Source organism: Ascidia mentula, chromosome 8 (assembly GCF_947561715.1).
Source record: "Ascidia mentula chromosome 8, kaAscMent1.1, whole genome shotgun sequence".
In the NCBI taxonomy this organism is placed as follows: Eukaryota; Metazoa; Chordata; class Ascidiacea; order Phlebobranchia; family Ascidiidae; genus Ascidia; species Ascidia mentula.
Window position 1 is genome coordinate 6,214,216 of NC_138573.1, and position 14,976 is coordinate 6,229,191.

Sequence of the window (14,976 nt, forward strand, 5' to 3'; positions counted from 1 at the left end):
TCACTCTCACTTACCAAAACACTTCGCCGGTGTTGGATCTATTGTTATTCGTAGATTAGTTTAAACAAAATTGCATGTGTCTGTTTCTTGTATGAACTCGGAAGTGTGAGTAACACAAAAATTAAAAGGAGTTACTTCGAAAGATCGGTGAAAGTTGTTGTTAAAAGAAAAGAACACCCATAAAAAAAGCAAATTAACAATTTTATGCCCATTCTTCAACTAATATCCCCCTTTATTAACCAACCAACATGCCCTTACCCAATAATAATGTGCAGTTAATTATATACGGGTTAGTTTGGTAAGTTGAAGAAAGGTAACTCACCCTGTAAGGCAGTTTCTTCCCGGTTTCGGTCCTGCATACGATTTGAAGTTCCACAATCCAACACTTTCGTGGTTGAGACGCACGTCACTAATACATGCGTCGGCCTCTCTGTTTTGCATTACTTCGGGTGTCTGGGGGAATAAACACACGGAGATCATTCAACTGTTCAATGATACATCGTTACTGGACGATGTCTTATATGTACGTTAAAATTTTCGAGTAATTACTAAACCGGTTCATACCACAAATTGGCACTCACCATTCGAGGGCTGCCACCGACAAAGAAGGCCATCTGTTTGGATTTGATGGTCGAAATCAGATCTCTACTGTTGGTTACATCAGTAAGGGTCTCAGTGATGGTATTAGTGGCGGCTGCTCCGTCTCCGCGACCTTCAGTTGTTTCTGGATATTCGATGGTCAGCTTTCCTTCGTTCGCAGTTCTGCAAAAGACGTTTTTTATATTTTAGGATTATGTAGTAATGGTATAATGAGGGGGAAAGTTTGCTTTCCACAGGTAATGACAAATATAATGCATTATATACGACTGAAATTGCACCACGTTTCCAATCGCCGTTCATATATTGTTTACAGAATAAAGGCAACGCTTTTCAGGCTTCAAATGCAATTCAATGCCAACCAGCAAAACTAGAGACTTTGTTTTTACTTTCTTTTGGCCTGTTTTTCTACACAAATCGTTACCAACCTTTCTATGATGACTTTGTGCCACAAGTCAGTGTTGATTGGTTTGCTGCTCTCGATGGTGGAAATGCCGTTGCCCACCTTGAAGTGGTAGAAAACGTGCCCGTTTCGAGTTTCCAAAGCCATGTAGTCGCCACCGGACTCCTGTTAAACATTTAAAATCTCCATAAAAAACTGTAATTAATTGTAAACAAAGTGCTAACAGATAACATCTGCTACCTAATCAATTAAGAAAATAATACGATAAAGTAATGCTGAGACTTTGAAGGACCCAAGAATTCTATTTGTGCTAAGAAAATCATACACAGAGAAAGCGTTCCATGTTTACCTGCCCATCTCCAATCACCATGAGGGAGCCGTCAGTGGCGGCAGCCTCGAGTTTGACCAGAAACTCTGCTCGCATGTGATCTTCTACCTTCACCACTGGAGCAGGTATGCGAAGTTCCAAGTATTCTGGAGGGTTAACCGCACTGATCGGGGTGCTGCGTGGTTTGAATTTGATGGAGGATTTGACCTAAAACACACAAAAGTGTTATTTTGGTGCAAAACGGTCAAAAGTAATCTAATGTAACTTGGGTTACTTATGTGATAATTGTTAGTTTGATATTATATTTATATGGGGTAAAAATCAGCCTCTTTAACGGTAAGATCTGTGCTGCTTTATACAAATGTCGTGGCACAGCTTAATATTGTACAAAGCCTCACAGTAGAACTTCGGTGTCGGACACTTACGCTGTTAGCGACGTTTCGGGTCAACGCAATCATCTTCTGAATGTCCTGGATCTTCTTGGGCATTTGAAGGATGTCGTCCAGATTCTCGAGTCTCTTCTTTTTTTGGATGAGCAATTCGTCGGCAAGGCTGGTAGCGGCGACCAGATCTTGTGGCAGGTTGTTGACTGTGGAAAAGCCAAGTATGTTTTATGTGTGAAAAGTTAGCTGTGTGTGGTGAATAGTCCGGGATACTCATAAATATTACGTAATGAGAAGTGTAGAAAAGTAAGCGGGAATCGTCATATATTCCTTTTCAACACATAAATTACTACTAACTTCACTTTCAACACTTGATCTCCAAAAACAGCCGACTGGAGATTTTGTACGGATACGAATGCACTTACATGCTACACGCGTTGCTTCCAGTTCTCTGGCCATGTCGATGTTGGTATCGGGCGCATTTTCGATCTGGGCTTGCAGTTCGTTTGCCTGGGCTTGTGCCTGATCGGTAAGCGCAACTGCCGCATCCGTGCTGCTCCTCGCCGTGTCCAGATTGGCTTCAATGTTAGCTATAAATATACGCGTAACATGTAAAACAAGCTACTTTTCACAGAAAGACAACATAGTTTAAAGTCAGACAAATGACAACAGAGCAGGTTTCACGTCCGGCATTTTCAGTCACCAGCTGCATTTGTAAGAACTGATAGATTAAAACAGTCTGCAGGATTGCAGCTCAATAGTCGAGATACAACGTGTTTAAAGTATGTACCTCTGTCGAGTGCATCCAATCTCGCTTTAATTGCATCAAGTTCAGCCTGCAAATCGTCACTCGTGCTATCTGCTGTGGCCAAGTTATTGTTGACAGTCTGAAATCAAATAAAATTGCGTGAATTGTAGAAGGTGGGACAAGCTAAAATCTGGAAGGTGGTACAAAGTATTACAGTAACTTGTCATTCGTACCTGCATGTCTTGTTCAAGTTTGGAGAGGCCGTTGCTCTGCAGGTCCACGGTCTCAGCCAGGAGTTCGCTGCTGCTTTGTTCGGCCTGCTCTGCTGCCGCCTGCAAGTTCTTGTCGGCTACGTCCATTTCAGCGTTGATTGCCGCCTGTATATTTAAGTATAAGTATTGGCTTGTGCGTGGTAATGAGTACTTTGTCAGTAAATGGAGCCATGACTCCGTCCTTACGTTAAGGGCGTTCTCAGCAGCGTTTGCCGCCTCCGTCATAGCGATCACAATTCTCTGGTAGGCGTTCGCAGCGCTCTCCGGTGTCTCGATGTTAGTGATGATGTCATTTAGAGCTTGCGCATCTGAAGCCAACTGGTTGGCCTTGTCGATCGACTGCCGAATATAAGCACAGTTACACAGTTTGTCAAGCACAGTTTGTTAAACCACAGCAAAGTGTAGGAAATAATGGAAAATAAGGCAAAAACCAAACGCCCACCTGGTTGACCAAGGGCTCGACCTCTTCCAGATCAGCAACAAGTTGATCAACAACCGGCTGTAGATCGTTCATTGCTTGTGTTAATCCAGCTTCAAGATTACCAAGCTCGTCGATTCCGTTCGTAATGGGTCCGTTTACCGAAGCCTTGGATGCATTAAGAAGTTGCTCAGCGTCGTTGAGAAGATCGTTTGCCATCGCCGAGTCGCTGTTGATGTCTGTGGGTAAATAAGGGGCGTTTTATGTGGTGGGACTCGTGGAATATATATATATAGGCTGTATGTTTTACAATTGGTTTTATTAGAGGATTTTTAAAAAGATTTTGGAAGAAAGTAAGTTCATTGGAAAAAAACATGCAGATTGCAGATTATTTTTCACAAAAAAATGTCACACAAACAACCAATCAAAAATCATGCTGGATATCAAAACTATTAACTTTCAAAGGCAACTACAGTAGTGACAAAGATTGGACATGCAGACACCATATGAAGCAAGTTACCAAAGGGAAGCTACTATTGTTCATTATTGGCAAGCAATCGACCACATCAGCGCATGCGTCAATCCACATCTTAGCACGTACATTAACTACTAAGAGTGCAACTTAAGTGCCAAAAGAGCAATTCCTACTAATTACTATGCCTTGCAGCAAAAATAGCAGTATACAAGTGCATATACCGTACGAAAATTGTTACATCACAAAGCCGAAAGCAAGCAAAGAACATGCCAAGTACCAGGCCTTCCCCACTCACTGTTGATGGACTCGGTCATCGCGCTCAGGTTCTTGCGGTTCACGGCGTTCAACGTCGTGGCATCGTTGATCATTTTGTTGGCGTCGTTCATCTGCTGGCGGAGATCGCGCAATTTCCCTTGCTTGCTGGCGAAGTCGTCGCTCAACGATTTGACACGATCCGAAACGTTTTTCGCGGGGTCGCTGAAGTCGTTCGTTACACGATTGAGCACTGCAGGTAATGAGGTTATATTAGGTTGGATTTCAAAATCAATCCTTTATATGCCGAGGTACGGGAAGTTCTACTGAAAAACCTTTTAAAATGGAGCTGAAATGTTCTGTACAAAATCGCTCACCAGTTTTTACATACACAGAAGGTAGAATTCAAGTCACTCTTTGTTGTAACTCCTCCATCTACCAATTATCGCGATAACTTTGCAGTTTAAAATACAACTTACAGTCTTGGGCATTGGTCAGTTCCTCATCAGCGATCAGCATCATTCCGCTGAAGTCTCGGTCGTTCATAATTCCGACCATTCTTTCGGCTTCTCGCAACTTTTGCTCGTAATCGTCAGAGTCGCCGGAAGCTTCCTTGTTCAACTGCGTAACGCACAGAGTTAAGTTGCTGATAATACTGTGTGTACCACAAAGCACTTGTACTGTGGAAGTGTTGGGTGCACGTTTCGAATAAACCATGCCATAACTTCTTCGTTATAAAATAGATACAGTGATTTGCTTCAAGATATAGTGAATATCTTGGCATGATGGTAAGGAGATTCAAAACGCGGTCGTTAAGGGTGTTAGTGAGTGAAACTTCAATTTTGAACAAAATTGCCTGTTGCTTTTGTGTTTTTAGTGCAACCAACGTACCTTTTCTATAATGAACTGCAGAAGCAACGAAAAAACACGTTTAAAAACAAGTTGTCAATGTATAGATAGAGGTTTGGCGATACAAATTTAAATGCATAGAACTTTTTTTGCACCGTTTTAATGAAAAACAACACAGAAATCGTTTCAAATCTTAGTGCAGTTAGAGCACGAACCTTCTCCTTCAGGTCCTTTGCTTCTGCGCCGAACTCAGACGCAAAGCTGTCCAGGGCGCGCGCATCCGCCAACCCTTCCATGGTCATATTTTCGGTCGACTTCACTTGGGTAAGAAGCACGTCTGTGTGGTTGCACATTTCCGACACCTAGTGGCGGGAATCGGTTAGAAGCTGTTTGAAGCGCGACCATTACATGCAAATCATACTGGCACTCCCAAGCAATGAAACAAACCAGCACGTTGTGTTTCAAACGGTTTGCAACAAATGGCAAGGAATGTTACCCACATGTGCCTTACACAGGCAAGTGAATATCAATAATTACGTTATATAATTAAACACTTCACACAATTGCCAAGCCAAATCACACGAAGACCTTCCTACACTTTTAACCACAGGTTTGTATATTTGGGTAAACTACAAAGCTACGTAAAAGCATCTATACGCAATCTACAGCGAAAGGCAACAGTGGTGGTGGTGGTGTCGGATGAATGGCAAGTCTACTCACTGCGGTGTCGATTCTGTTAACTTCACCATCGAGGTCCAAGATCTGCGAACTCCTGAGCTCAGCAACATCGCTGGTCATGCCGCTGGCGACTTCGTCAAGCGCCTGCGTGAGTGTGTGCGTTGCGTGGGCACGCGCGTCGATGTTTGAATGGGAGTGTGTGGGAAAGGACCGACAAGAAAAGCAAGCGAGGGGTTCATTGAATTTGTGTTGCAAGTTTAGGCTTATTGGTGGGAGCGGGTTTAATCAAATGCGACTATTAACTTTACTGTGACCATATATGCAGCAAGGGTAGCTACGCGTCACTAATGGGAAAAAATTACTTTAAGCACAAAATCAGTTTGCACATCAATTAATTTTTTGAAAAATTAACAGTGATGCGCTATTGCAAGATACATATGTACCATACGGCACACCCAGCTCATTTCGATTCGTGACATGCAACTACGTGACACGAAGCCACACTATAAGCAATTGAACACAGCACTCGACAGTATCACTTACGTTCTCTCCGCTACCGGATACCATCTCGTCGAGGGAGGCTATTCCACCGTTAAGCAAGTTGCCGACGGTATTTGATCCTGCGGAAATGAATTCTTCTTCGCCGTCCAAAGTAGCCTGGCAAAACATTTGAAATTTAACATCTACTGAACACAACACACGAATGCAGTCTACCTGTTACAATATTACATTCGAAGAAAAGCATAAACTTAGATAATAACGAACCATTGTAACTTTTGCGCCATGAAATACTTTCAAGCCTCAGCCTATATACGTTTTTATTCTCACCGTGGCGTCGTTGACCATGCTTTGGAGTTCGTCCAGTCTCCTGAACGCCACCACGCCCAGGGAGACACTGCCAAGTTCTGCCAGAGTCATGTTTACGCGTTTGGTCAAGGGTTCCACCTCGTCCAGAAGATCGTCCGTACAACTTCCACACACTGCGATGTGCAAATGGTAGGATTGTGAATCAGTGGTTAAATATACAGTCAACAAACAAAAGTTGGCGGCGCCACTATTCATAGCCATATCGCTTGATTTTAAGAAACATTCCACACAAAACATTCTTGCAGGGTAAGGGGGGGCGATTTCACAGAGCCTGAATGCAAGAGTTTCTAATTCAACACTCACTTCTGCATTCCTCTTCTCCCTCGTGTAGAACGTGTCTCGATAACTCACACTGGTCGCATTGATCTCCTGTGATACCGGGTGGACATTCACACTGTCCGTTCTTAGGGTTGCACGGTCCGTTGTTTCTGCACTTGCAGGCTGTCAACGAGAAAAATTACGTTGAATTTTACAGTTAAATTTTTAGACACGTTTTTTTAGTTTGAAAACCATTTGTTTTGTGTGGGATGGTATATGTAAACTGCTACATTGCTTTTTAAAGTTTTTTTGCACCGAGTCTATTCATATTAACAGAGCTGTATATCTTTATATGTGAAACAAATTCTCGTTAGTCTCATACGTTTGCATCCCATTTCCGAATAATCGTAGAATCCGGGAGCGCAGCGTTCGCATCGCAGACCAACGATGTTGGGAGCACACTTGCATTGTCCCGTGGTGATGTCACATTCTTTGCCGATCGCCCCAACGTCGCAGTTGCAGTCCTGGCATCCCGTGCATGATTGGAAGTTCCAATAGCCTGTGACGAGGGATGTAAGATTTTACGTGGAAACTGGCACTAAATACCAAAATTACTGAAAATATTGTTGTTGGTTTTGTTATGCGTGATATTATTTAAAAAAATAAACTTTCGAATTGTTTTTTTTTTTCTACGACACACAACTATAATAATTATAATTAAAACCGTGTTTCGTTGTTAATTAACAGTCCACACACATGGATTAACACTCGATCAAAGTCTTACCCGGTTCACAAGTATGGCACAGCTCCCCGATCACGTGGTCCTGGCAGGAACAATGACCCATCTCGTGGTCGCACACGCCCGTTCCGCATGAGTTGCAATCACACTCTGTGCAATTACGGGCGGTCACAGCGTCACCGTAGTAACCGTCAGCACAGATCTGACAATATCTTCCACCGGTGTTGAACTGACAATCCGCACATACGCCTTAAAACAATGCAACGGTTGGATTAATTTCACTTCGCGATTTTGTTTGTTTGTTTTAAGCTGCTTGCGTTTTAAGGAGGTCAAACTCTAGTGATACACATTGGCCAGAATATTTACCGGTCAGAGGGTCGCACACTTCCATGATGAGGTTAGGATCCAGGTTTCCGTGGCAGTTGCAGGGTTTGCAGGATCCTCCGCGCACCGACGGGTTTCCGAAGTAACCAGAAGCGCATAATTCGCATCTGTCGCCCGTGTAACCCGGCAGGCAGTGACACACGATGTCGCCTGAACGTGCAAAAAATTGAGTTTAGTAAGTGGGACTTTCCCGGAAAAGAAACTTCGCATTTACCGTCAAGTTCTTCGCAGGTTTCGGCAAAGTTTCCGTCCACGTCGGGGAATGGGCACGGGCAAGGTTTGCAAGCCTCAATGTCGCCGCTGGTCGTATTCTTGATGTAACCATCTATGCAGACGCCACAGTCGGGACCAGCCTGCAAATTGTAGCAAACCTTAGTCAACAAAGCAAACACACCAAGTACCATGCTTTTTAAATTAAAAAAGGCTTTGTAGGGTTTTCAACGAATCGCTCAGAGAATCAGGAAGCAAGCAATAGAAACTTTAAAGTAGAACTTACGGTATTGTGCTGGCAAGTGTCGTTCTGCAGCAAGTTGCCTGACGGGTCGCACGAATCGCAGTGTGGGTGGCAATCGCATTGCACGCAAATACCGTAGTAGACGCCGAGATCCCGTCGGTGTCCTTTCGCGCACTCCTCACAGGAATGACCTGTGTAACCTGCAGACCAATCACATTTTCATTAAATACTGATTGAAGTGCTTCTTCTGGTAAGTGGTATGATAACGGCAGAATCATATATATTATGTTACAATTTAAATTCAGGTTAAAATGCCAGCTGAACAATATAACGTAATCGCAACAACAATTGGTAATCCTACCTTCTGGACATACGCACTCCTCTACTGCCGGAATAGAAGGTCCTGAGCCAATCGGAAGGTCGTATCCGGTGGTGGTCATGACAACGTCCTGTAGAGAAATACTCCTAAGGTTGATGTCGGGGCTAGCGCGAATGTGGATGGATTGGAGATTTCCGAGGATCATCATCATTTCAGCACGAGTAACAGGGTTTCCTGCAAGATATGATCTCTCTTAAAGAATGGTTTGTAACTTCAATGGAATCAAGCCGTTAAAAACGTAATAAGTGAGAAATCCAGTAATGATTAGTTTTGGTATTATCATTAAATAAAAGTATCGCTTTAAATTTTAACTTTTGACAGGAGTCGGAAGATAATTGCTTACCGCTCTTATCGTGGTAGAAATTCCTGTCCACGAGTTCCAGTCTCACATTTACGGATGGGCTGGGGTTTGTCCAACCGACAACGAAATCATCTCCCTGCGCAATAACAAGCGTTTTACAAGAGGAAAAATTTCACAATATTGGGTTGAAAAACGCAGAATTTTGTAAGGTCTGGAATTTTTCATACCTTGAGGATTACATCCGGAATGCGGCCGAGAATTGGAGCAGGAAGGACTTCGCCGTCTGAACCGGCGTCACCGCGACCACCTCCAGATGACCAGGATGTCGTGTAGCGGAGTTCGCCACCATACGAGGCAACGCGCGATCCCAGGTATTCCTACAAGCACGAGTTAAGTTAAGGGGAGAAGGTGATTGGGGGAATGTATTGGCAACCGAGTTACCACAGACAAAATGTATCCCCATTTAAGGCGTAACTGACCTTTGGAGCGCCCCAGTAAATGTTGGGTCTTGTGGGGTCATATTGGCCACCTGCAGCTTCGATATCCACGTTAATTGTTTCTCCGTTGTTGGTGGCGACGATTTCCGGCGATTCTCTTAAAAATTAAAAGCAAAACGTTGCAGTTGCGATAATCGCAAGTATGATCATCAAAGTATGAAGGCATGTCGGAGGCAAAATGGTTCACAGAGGAAATGACCCTTACAATAAAAAAATACTCACTCGACAAGATTGATAACGATCCAGTCATCCATGTTATGGATTTCGGTCATGGGATATTGAGTGCGTGTACAACTCGTTCCGACCCCGAAACAGAAACATTCCGTGCATCCAAGTGGGTTGTTGATATCCAGGTAAAAGGTGCCCTGCATGTACACAGAGACGTAAATTTTTGTTCAAATATTTATTGAATTCCCATAATATTTCTGAACAAATATTGTGTCAATGAATAAAAGTGCATTTTATTCTGCCAGAAGAACAGATTAAATGAAATAAAAGTTCTGAACGTCTATTATTTTCAATTTTGATGCACAATACACGCTGACACAACCACTTACAGCTTTGCACACGTTGCACTGGAGGCCTTCCACATTCTTCTTGCAAGCGCATTGCCCTGACACTGGGTCGCAGCCGTCCGACCCGAGGGCTCCACGTTCGTCGCAAGTACATCTCTGGCAGTCAGGGAATCCAAAATATCCAGGTGCGCAACGATCGCATCTGACAACGTTAAAGAATTGTCAGTTGAAAATATAAAAGTGCGGGTTTGGTAAAGCAATACGGGAAACTAATGTCATTGATTATAATCTTAATGCTCATAGGTCCAACGATGCACTAGTTCAATAAGCAATATTTTACCTTGTGCCAGCGACGTTGTCCTTGCATCTGCACTGGCCATCGGCGGGATCGCATCCCGTGTCCGCAACATCGACCACACCATCTACGTTACAATCGCACTCAACACATCCCTTCAGTGGGTCGAACGTATGGGTGAAAGGCACGCACGTGTTGCAGCCCGGCTTCACCGTGTTCGGAGGACAGATGCACTCGCCGCTGGTCTATTAAAGCAACAGTTTTCGTTTTACGTACGCTTTATATCATAGGTAAAGTCAAAGGTTAGGTCACAATAATATAGTTTTATTTCAGTGTTTCTTACCGGGTCACAAAGGGCTCCGCCGCAGTCACATGGGAGGCAATCTGGGAAACCGAAGTAACCTGTACGACATTGGTCGCACATACGTCCGATCACGTTGGGCTTGCATGGGCACTGGCCGCCATAATCCTGATGAAACAAAATACAGATTTAAGCTATAGGATTGACTGTGCTTTGGAGTGACATTTAACTTTTAAAAGCTCATTATGGAGACAAGTCATACTACTGGGAGGCTTTAAATTACAACTTTGATTAGTACAATGTCTCTTTAGTACAATGGCATATCAATTTTCACGGGACGTTTCATTGAGCTAACAGTCAGTACAGGACAACTTACCGCGCACGCAACGTCGCCACCTCCTACGGTACCGGCGCCAGAGCAGTTGCACTCCAAGCCTCCGTTGTTGTAATCAACTGTCAAAGAGAAGACGGAGTCGCGACAAAACTCTGACGGATTTTCGATTGTGTTGTAGAAACTCTGCAAATAAAACGCTCGTTAAGGCGGTTGAGCAACAATGTGGTTGTTATGGAGAAGACACGTACCTGCTGACTGTCCGAAGCGCAGTACCTTATGAAGTCACTGGACTTGTCAATTGGCGCGAGGTCCAAAAGGCTCTTGGTGTAGATGTCCTCAGGAATGGCAAGCACGTATTCAATCCAGAATGCCTTGCCTAAAACAACGTTCAAATATTTTCCTTGGTAAAATAATCGTAAAAAATTGAGGTTGTTGGAAACCCAAACCGATTGGAACTAAATAAAAAGGCAAAAAGGGGGAAATATGTAGGTTAAATTTAAATAAACACTACATAAGCCCGTCGAAATCACACCTTACAACAAACAACTCACCTTCTGGCACAGTTATGGTGAACATGGTAGTTGGTACGGTGATGTCAACCAATATGCGGCCGTCGTCGGAAGTAACCACACCCCTACAACCTTCACTAAAGGGGCAGTAGCTGATATTTGCCGACCCAGTTGTGGTGACGCCACCGTCGATGACAACGCGAGGGTTGAAGCCGGTGTGGTCGGGGTTGTAGTAGTGGACCAGGAACACGTACCTGAGTTTCAGAGATCACGGTTTCAATTTAGGTTGTTAAACATTAACAGAATCTGAATCTAGAATTCCATGTCAATATTCAAAAATAGTAAAAATGTTTCGCGTTATCTATTTGAAATATGTTGGAAATATAATCAGACAAAATGTTTGTTTGAAAGGAATGCAGAGCTAATATACCGCACTCACCGTCCAGGTTGAAGGTCCATGGGAATTTGTAATGTAGTCGGCCTCCCCAATTCTTGTTCAACGCCGTCGAGATGAACCAAATCAACCTCCCTATCGCCGATGGAGTCTGGGAACTCAGGAGGAACTGGCTCCTCGTCCCCTGTGCCTCCAATGGTGTCAGTGGGAGGAACGTTGAAGCGGGAAGCTTCCGACGGGATTTTGTATGAGGACGGAATACATCTAAGAAAAAATCAATATTTTTGTCGAATGGAATAACAAATACAGGATAATGGGAATGGAAGGCATTCCCATTTTTATACGTTTATTCAAACATTTAGGGTGTAAACATTAATTGCTGAACAACATCGCTGAACTAAGCGCAAAAAAAGTTGATCAATTTTATTGAGGAAACAACAGTTTGAATTGAAACTAAAATACTTACTGGTCAAACTCGGGGCCGGACATAGTGATGCATTTCGGCTTTGGCTCAACGAGCTCCATCGTCCAATCAGCAAGCGGGATGGCGGTGATCGATTCGACGTAGAAAGAGGAACCGCTATCGGTGGTTACAGTTACTCGCATCACAGGCAAAGACATGTCGAATACCTGACAAAATGGGGACCAATTTGTTCATTGGTGAGTCAAGATGCAAGAATAATGTGTGAATACTATTGAAATGTTCACTCGAAACAGGTAAGCATGTGTACACCAATATCATGTACAAGCAATTGAGCTAATAATGTTTTCAGTATCGCTTGGCTATATGTAAATACAGTGTCCCTGTCTGCAGCTTACGAATAAATGTACATAACGAGTCCATCATTACCTGAACGTCGTTGAGAACACCGAGGGCAACTTGTCGGCACAAGAAGGAATATGGGCAGGAGTAAATATTGAATTTGGCGTTGTTGTAAGTGTTGCTCGCACCATCTGTAACCGTTACCTGAGCTGTCTGCAATCTAATACAAAACGTACATTTTGATATTTAAACTGTCCGTGGGCGTTTCCTATTTCCTAGGCGTTTTAATTACGATCCGCTCTGAGTCCTTTACCTGTCGGCGTTGCTCGCGTATTCATGTACGAGAATGTATTTTCCAGCATGAGGAAGGGCGATTTCGGTGCTGAATTTCGAGTGCTCGACGTTACCGGAAGTTGCGTCAATGTGAACCATTTCGGGATGGGCGGTGGATGGAGTGGCCAACCTACACGATTAACAATATATGAGAATTGTATTTAAAATCTCCTGCTGCATTCAGGGCAAATTATGACCACTCGGAATAAGTGTACAAATTTTCAAAAGATTTCAGAAATGTAACCGACCTTGTGCTGTCGACCTGTGTTGTCATGTCAACAGTGGTGAATGAGCTGAGGTCGGGATGGGCGAACATAACACACTCTTTTCCGTTTGAAACAGCCATCGGCACGCACGGAACTGTGGTGGAAAGCTGCAGGATTCCGGGTTCGTAGAATTGCGAAGGCAACAACACCAGGTAGTCGATAAGCAATCCTGTGAAATTACATCACCATTACATCATCAGGATATTTTCTAGTCTTCAACAGTCACTATTAGGTACGGAAAGAAGGTTTGTACCTGGTTGAGCTTCAATGACGACGGTCCAGGTGCCTCTGTTCAGCACAAATGTGTTGGGAACGTTGATCATCATTGGATTGGCAGAAACGCCAAATGTGACTGGGTAGCTTTGTTCAGTGCCTGAATGTTGCAAAGGAAAGTTTTTCATTGTGTTATGGTTTAAGTTTAACATTACAGCCAATCTGCACTTTTAGACAAGGGCTATTTCGCTTACAGTTGAAATTCTATGGTTGACATTTGGGTTTAAATGAGTTCACTAAAACACATTTTATCGTATACTGGTGACAACATGCCAAAGACACAAATACGGCACGGGGTGAAACTCGGTCCATGCTTGATTCCTTTTGTGACGTCAAATCATACGAACTCTCACACAGTGTGATAAACATTTACACAAAGTCACACGCATGCATCTTAACCAGATATAAATAGTGATATGAAGTATTCCGACATTGATCGAATCAATTCAATCCTTAGTCAACTACAGTGGTTAGTGCATATCATTGATTGTAATATCTCTATAGTAAATTTGTGGTAGTTTTTTGTGTAAAGCACGTTTTAGTGGAATACTTCATCACACTTATTTTTAATGTTTATCTGTACAAGATGAACCTGAGGCCGAATTGGGAGTGAGCGTTACGTTCACTTGGGTAGCCGAGCGTCCGGAGTAGACGTAGCGGAACAGCAGACGGTAAAGGCCATCGTTGAATATGGTGATTGGAATAACAACCTTTGGCTGTAGTGCCGTGAAACCATTGGTTAATTAAAGAATAGAAAATCTCAGTTTGCTTGGGGAAGGCTGCTTGGAATATTCGTTCGTTTGCTTTTAAACCTTACAGATAAACCACGCAGCCAACCCCAATCAACTGCGCTGTGTTGGTCTGCGGTGGTGATTCGGCAAAATCTACATGCACATTATGATGTCACACACGAAACTTTTGAGGTTGCTGTTACAAGGCAAGCAAAAAAACACGGAAGTGGGCATGCAAATGGACTCTTCTCATCCTTCAGACATTTTCTGATTATCTTTAAACCTTCAGTGGCCGAATCACAACATGCATTTCAACGATGAAAACGTGTCAACAAGGTGTCAACTCAGTCATTCAGTGCTAGAACCAGGTCATGCCACAAGATTCCTTCTTCACTCCAAATTTACGGACAAGGTGTGTCCACTTACAGTCGAGACAGTCTCTGGCTGACGCAAGATCGCCTCCGATTCCGTCTGGGTACGTTACGAACGACACCGTTCCGGTGATAGGAGCAGTAGTTGGATTAACGTACCGCAGTAGCGCCCGGTAAAGGTTATGAGCGTCCACGGTAATATGCATCACTATTGCCGGCTGCGTAGTTAGTAAATTTGCACGGGTTAATATTGGCTGTATCAAAACATATGTGTTTCACTATGTTCTGTTGAACGCTGAGATAGATACGCATGTGTGTATTTATCAGAGCGCGGGTTAGTTGGTTGCTCGGATATAGTCAGCTATATGTTATTCATTACTTGACGACTCTTTTGCAATTAGCAACAAATCGGAGAAATTGACAAAAAAACGCCGTTGTAAAGTAAAATACAAAACAAATTAAAGCATTGAAATAAGTACTAACACTTTTTAAGTGCTGCAGAAATTGCCGATCGCGACCACAGACCGTACATGATAACGTTGTATATTTGAATACATATAAACAATACTTTTAAACCTGTGAAGGCGGTTTTACTGTTTAACAAAAGTT

At 43.2% G+C, this 14,976-nt stretch overlaps 1 protein-coding gene across 1 annotated transcript in view; it reads right to left on the minus strand.

Moving 5' to 3' along the window:
- The window catches only part of LOC145910682 (laminin subunit alpha-5-like), a 29,405-nt gene that overhangs the window by 8,110 nt on the left and 6,319 nt on the right, over positions 1 to 14,976 (minus strand). The window contains exons 17-57 of the mRNA XM_082997872.1: positions 14,423 to 14,585; positions 13,246 to 13,365; positions 12,975 to 13,161; positions 12,707 to 12,856; positions 12,481 to 12,613; positions 12,097 to 12,260; positions 11,676 to 11,894; positions 11,279 to 11,490; positions 10,976 to 11,103; positions 10,770 to 10,910; positions 10,436 to 10,561; positions 10,138 to 10,337; positions 9,840 to 9,999; positions 9,505 to 9,647; positions 9,265 to 9,379; positions 9,013 to 9,162; positions 8,828 to 8,921; positions 8,467 to 8,658; positions 8,148 to 8,305; positions 7,866 to 8,004; positions 7,634 to 7,801; positions 7,313 to 7,516; positions 6,911 to 7,087; positions 6,574 to 6,711; positions 6,232 to 6,383; positions 5,947 to 6,060; positions 5,446 to 5,547; positions 4,941 to 5,087; positions 4,356 to 4,497; positions 3,920 to 4,129; positions 3,174 to 3,388; positions 2,918 to 3,070; positions 2,693 to 2,836; positions 2,502 to 2,598; positions 2,137 to 2,301; positions 1,754 to 1,917; positions 1,350 to 1,535; positions 1,026 to 1,165; positions 582 to 762; positions 323 to 453; positions 15 to 38 (exon numbers count right to left, since the gene is read on the minus strand). Of these exons, the coding sequence (XP_082853998.1) occupies positions 15 to 38; positions 323 to 453; positions 582 to 762; positions 1,026 to 1,165; positions 1,350 to 1,535; positions 1,754 to 1,917; positions 2,137 to 2,301; positions 2,502 to 2,598; positions 2,693 to 2,836; positions 2,918 to 3,070; positions 3,174 to 3,388; positions 3,920 to 4,129; positions 4,356 to 4,497; positions 4,941 to 5,087; positions 5,446 to 5,547; positions 5,947 to 6,060; positions 6,232 to 6,383; positions 6,574 to 6,711; positions 6,911 to 7,087; positions 7,313 to 7,516; positions 7,634 to 7,801; positions 7,866 to 8,004; positions 8,148 to 8,305; positions 8,467 to 8,658; positions 8,828 to 8,921; positions 9,013 to 9,162; positions 9,265 to 9,379; positions 9,505 to 9,647; positions 9,840 to 9,999; positions 10,138 to 10,337; positions 10,436 to 10,561; positions 10,770 to 10,910; positions 10,976 to 11,103; positions 11,279 to 11,490; positions 11,676 to 11,894; positions 12,097 to 12,260; positions 12,481 to 12,613; positions 12,707 to 12,856; positions 12,975 to 13,161; positions 13,246 to 13,365; positions 14,423 to 14,585 (6,248 nt within the window). The remainder of the gene's footprint in view (positions 1 to 14; positions 39 to 322; positions 454 to 581; positions 763 to 1,025; positions 1,166 to 1,349; positions 1,536 to 1,753; positions 1,918 to 2,136; positions 2,302 to 2,501; positions 2,599 to 2,692; positions 2,837 to 2,917; positions 3,071 to 3,173; positions 3,389 to 3,919; positions 4,130 to 4,355; positions 4,498 to 4,940; positions 5,088 to 5,445; positions 5,548 to 5,946; positions 6,061 to 6,231; positions 6,384 to 6,573; positions 6,712 to 6,910; positions 7,088 to 7,312; positions 7,517 to 7,633; positions 7,802 to 7,865; positions 8,005 to 8,147; positions 8,306 to 8,466; positions 8,659 to 8,827; positions 8,922 to 9,012; positions 9,163 to 9,264; positions 9,380 to 9,504; positions 9,648 to 9,839; positions 10,000 to 10,137; positions 10,338 to 10,435; positions 10,562 to 10,769; positions 10,911 to 10,975; positions 11,104 to 11,278; positions 11,491 to 11,675; positions 11,895 to 12,096; positions 12,261 to 12,480; positions 12,614 to 12,706; positions 12,857 to 12,974; positions 13,162 to 13,245; positions 13,366 to 14,422; positions 14,586 to 14,976) is intronic.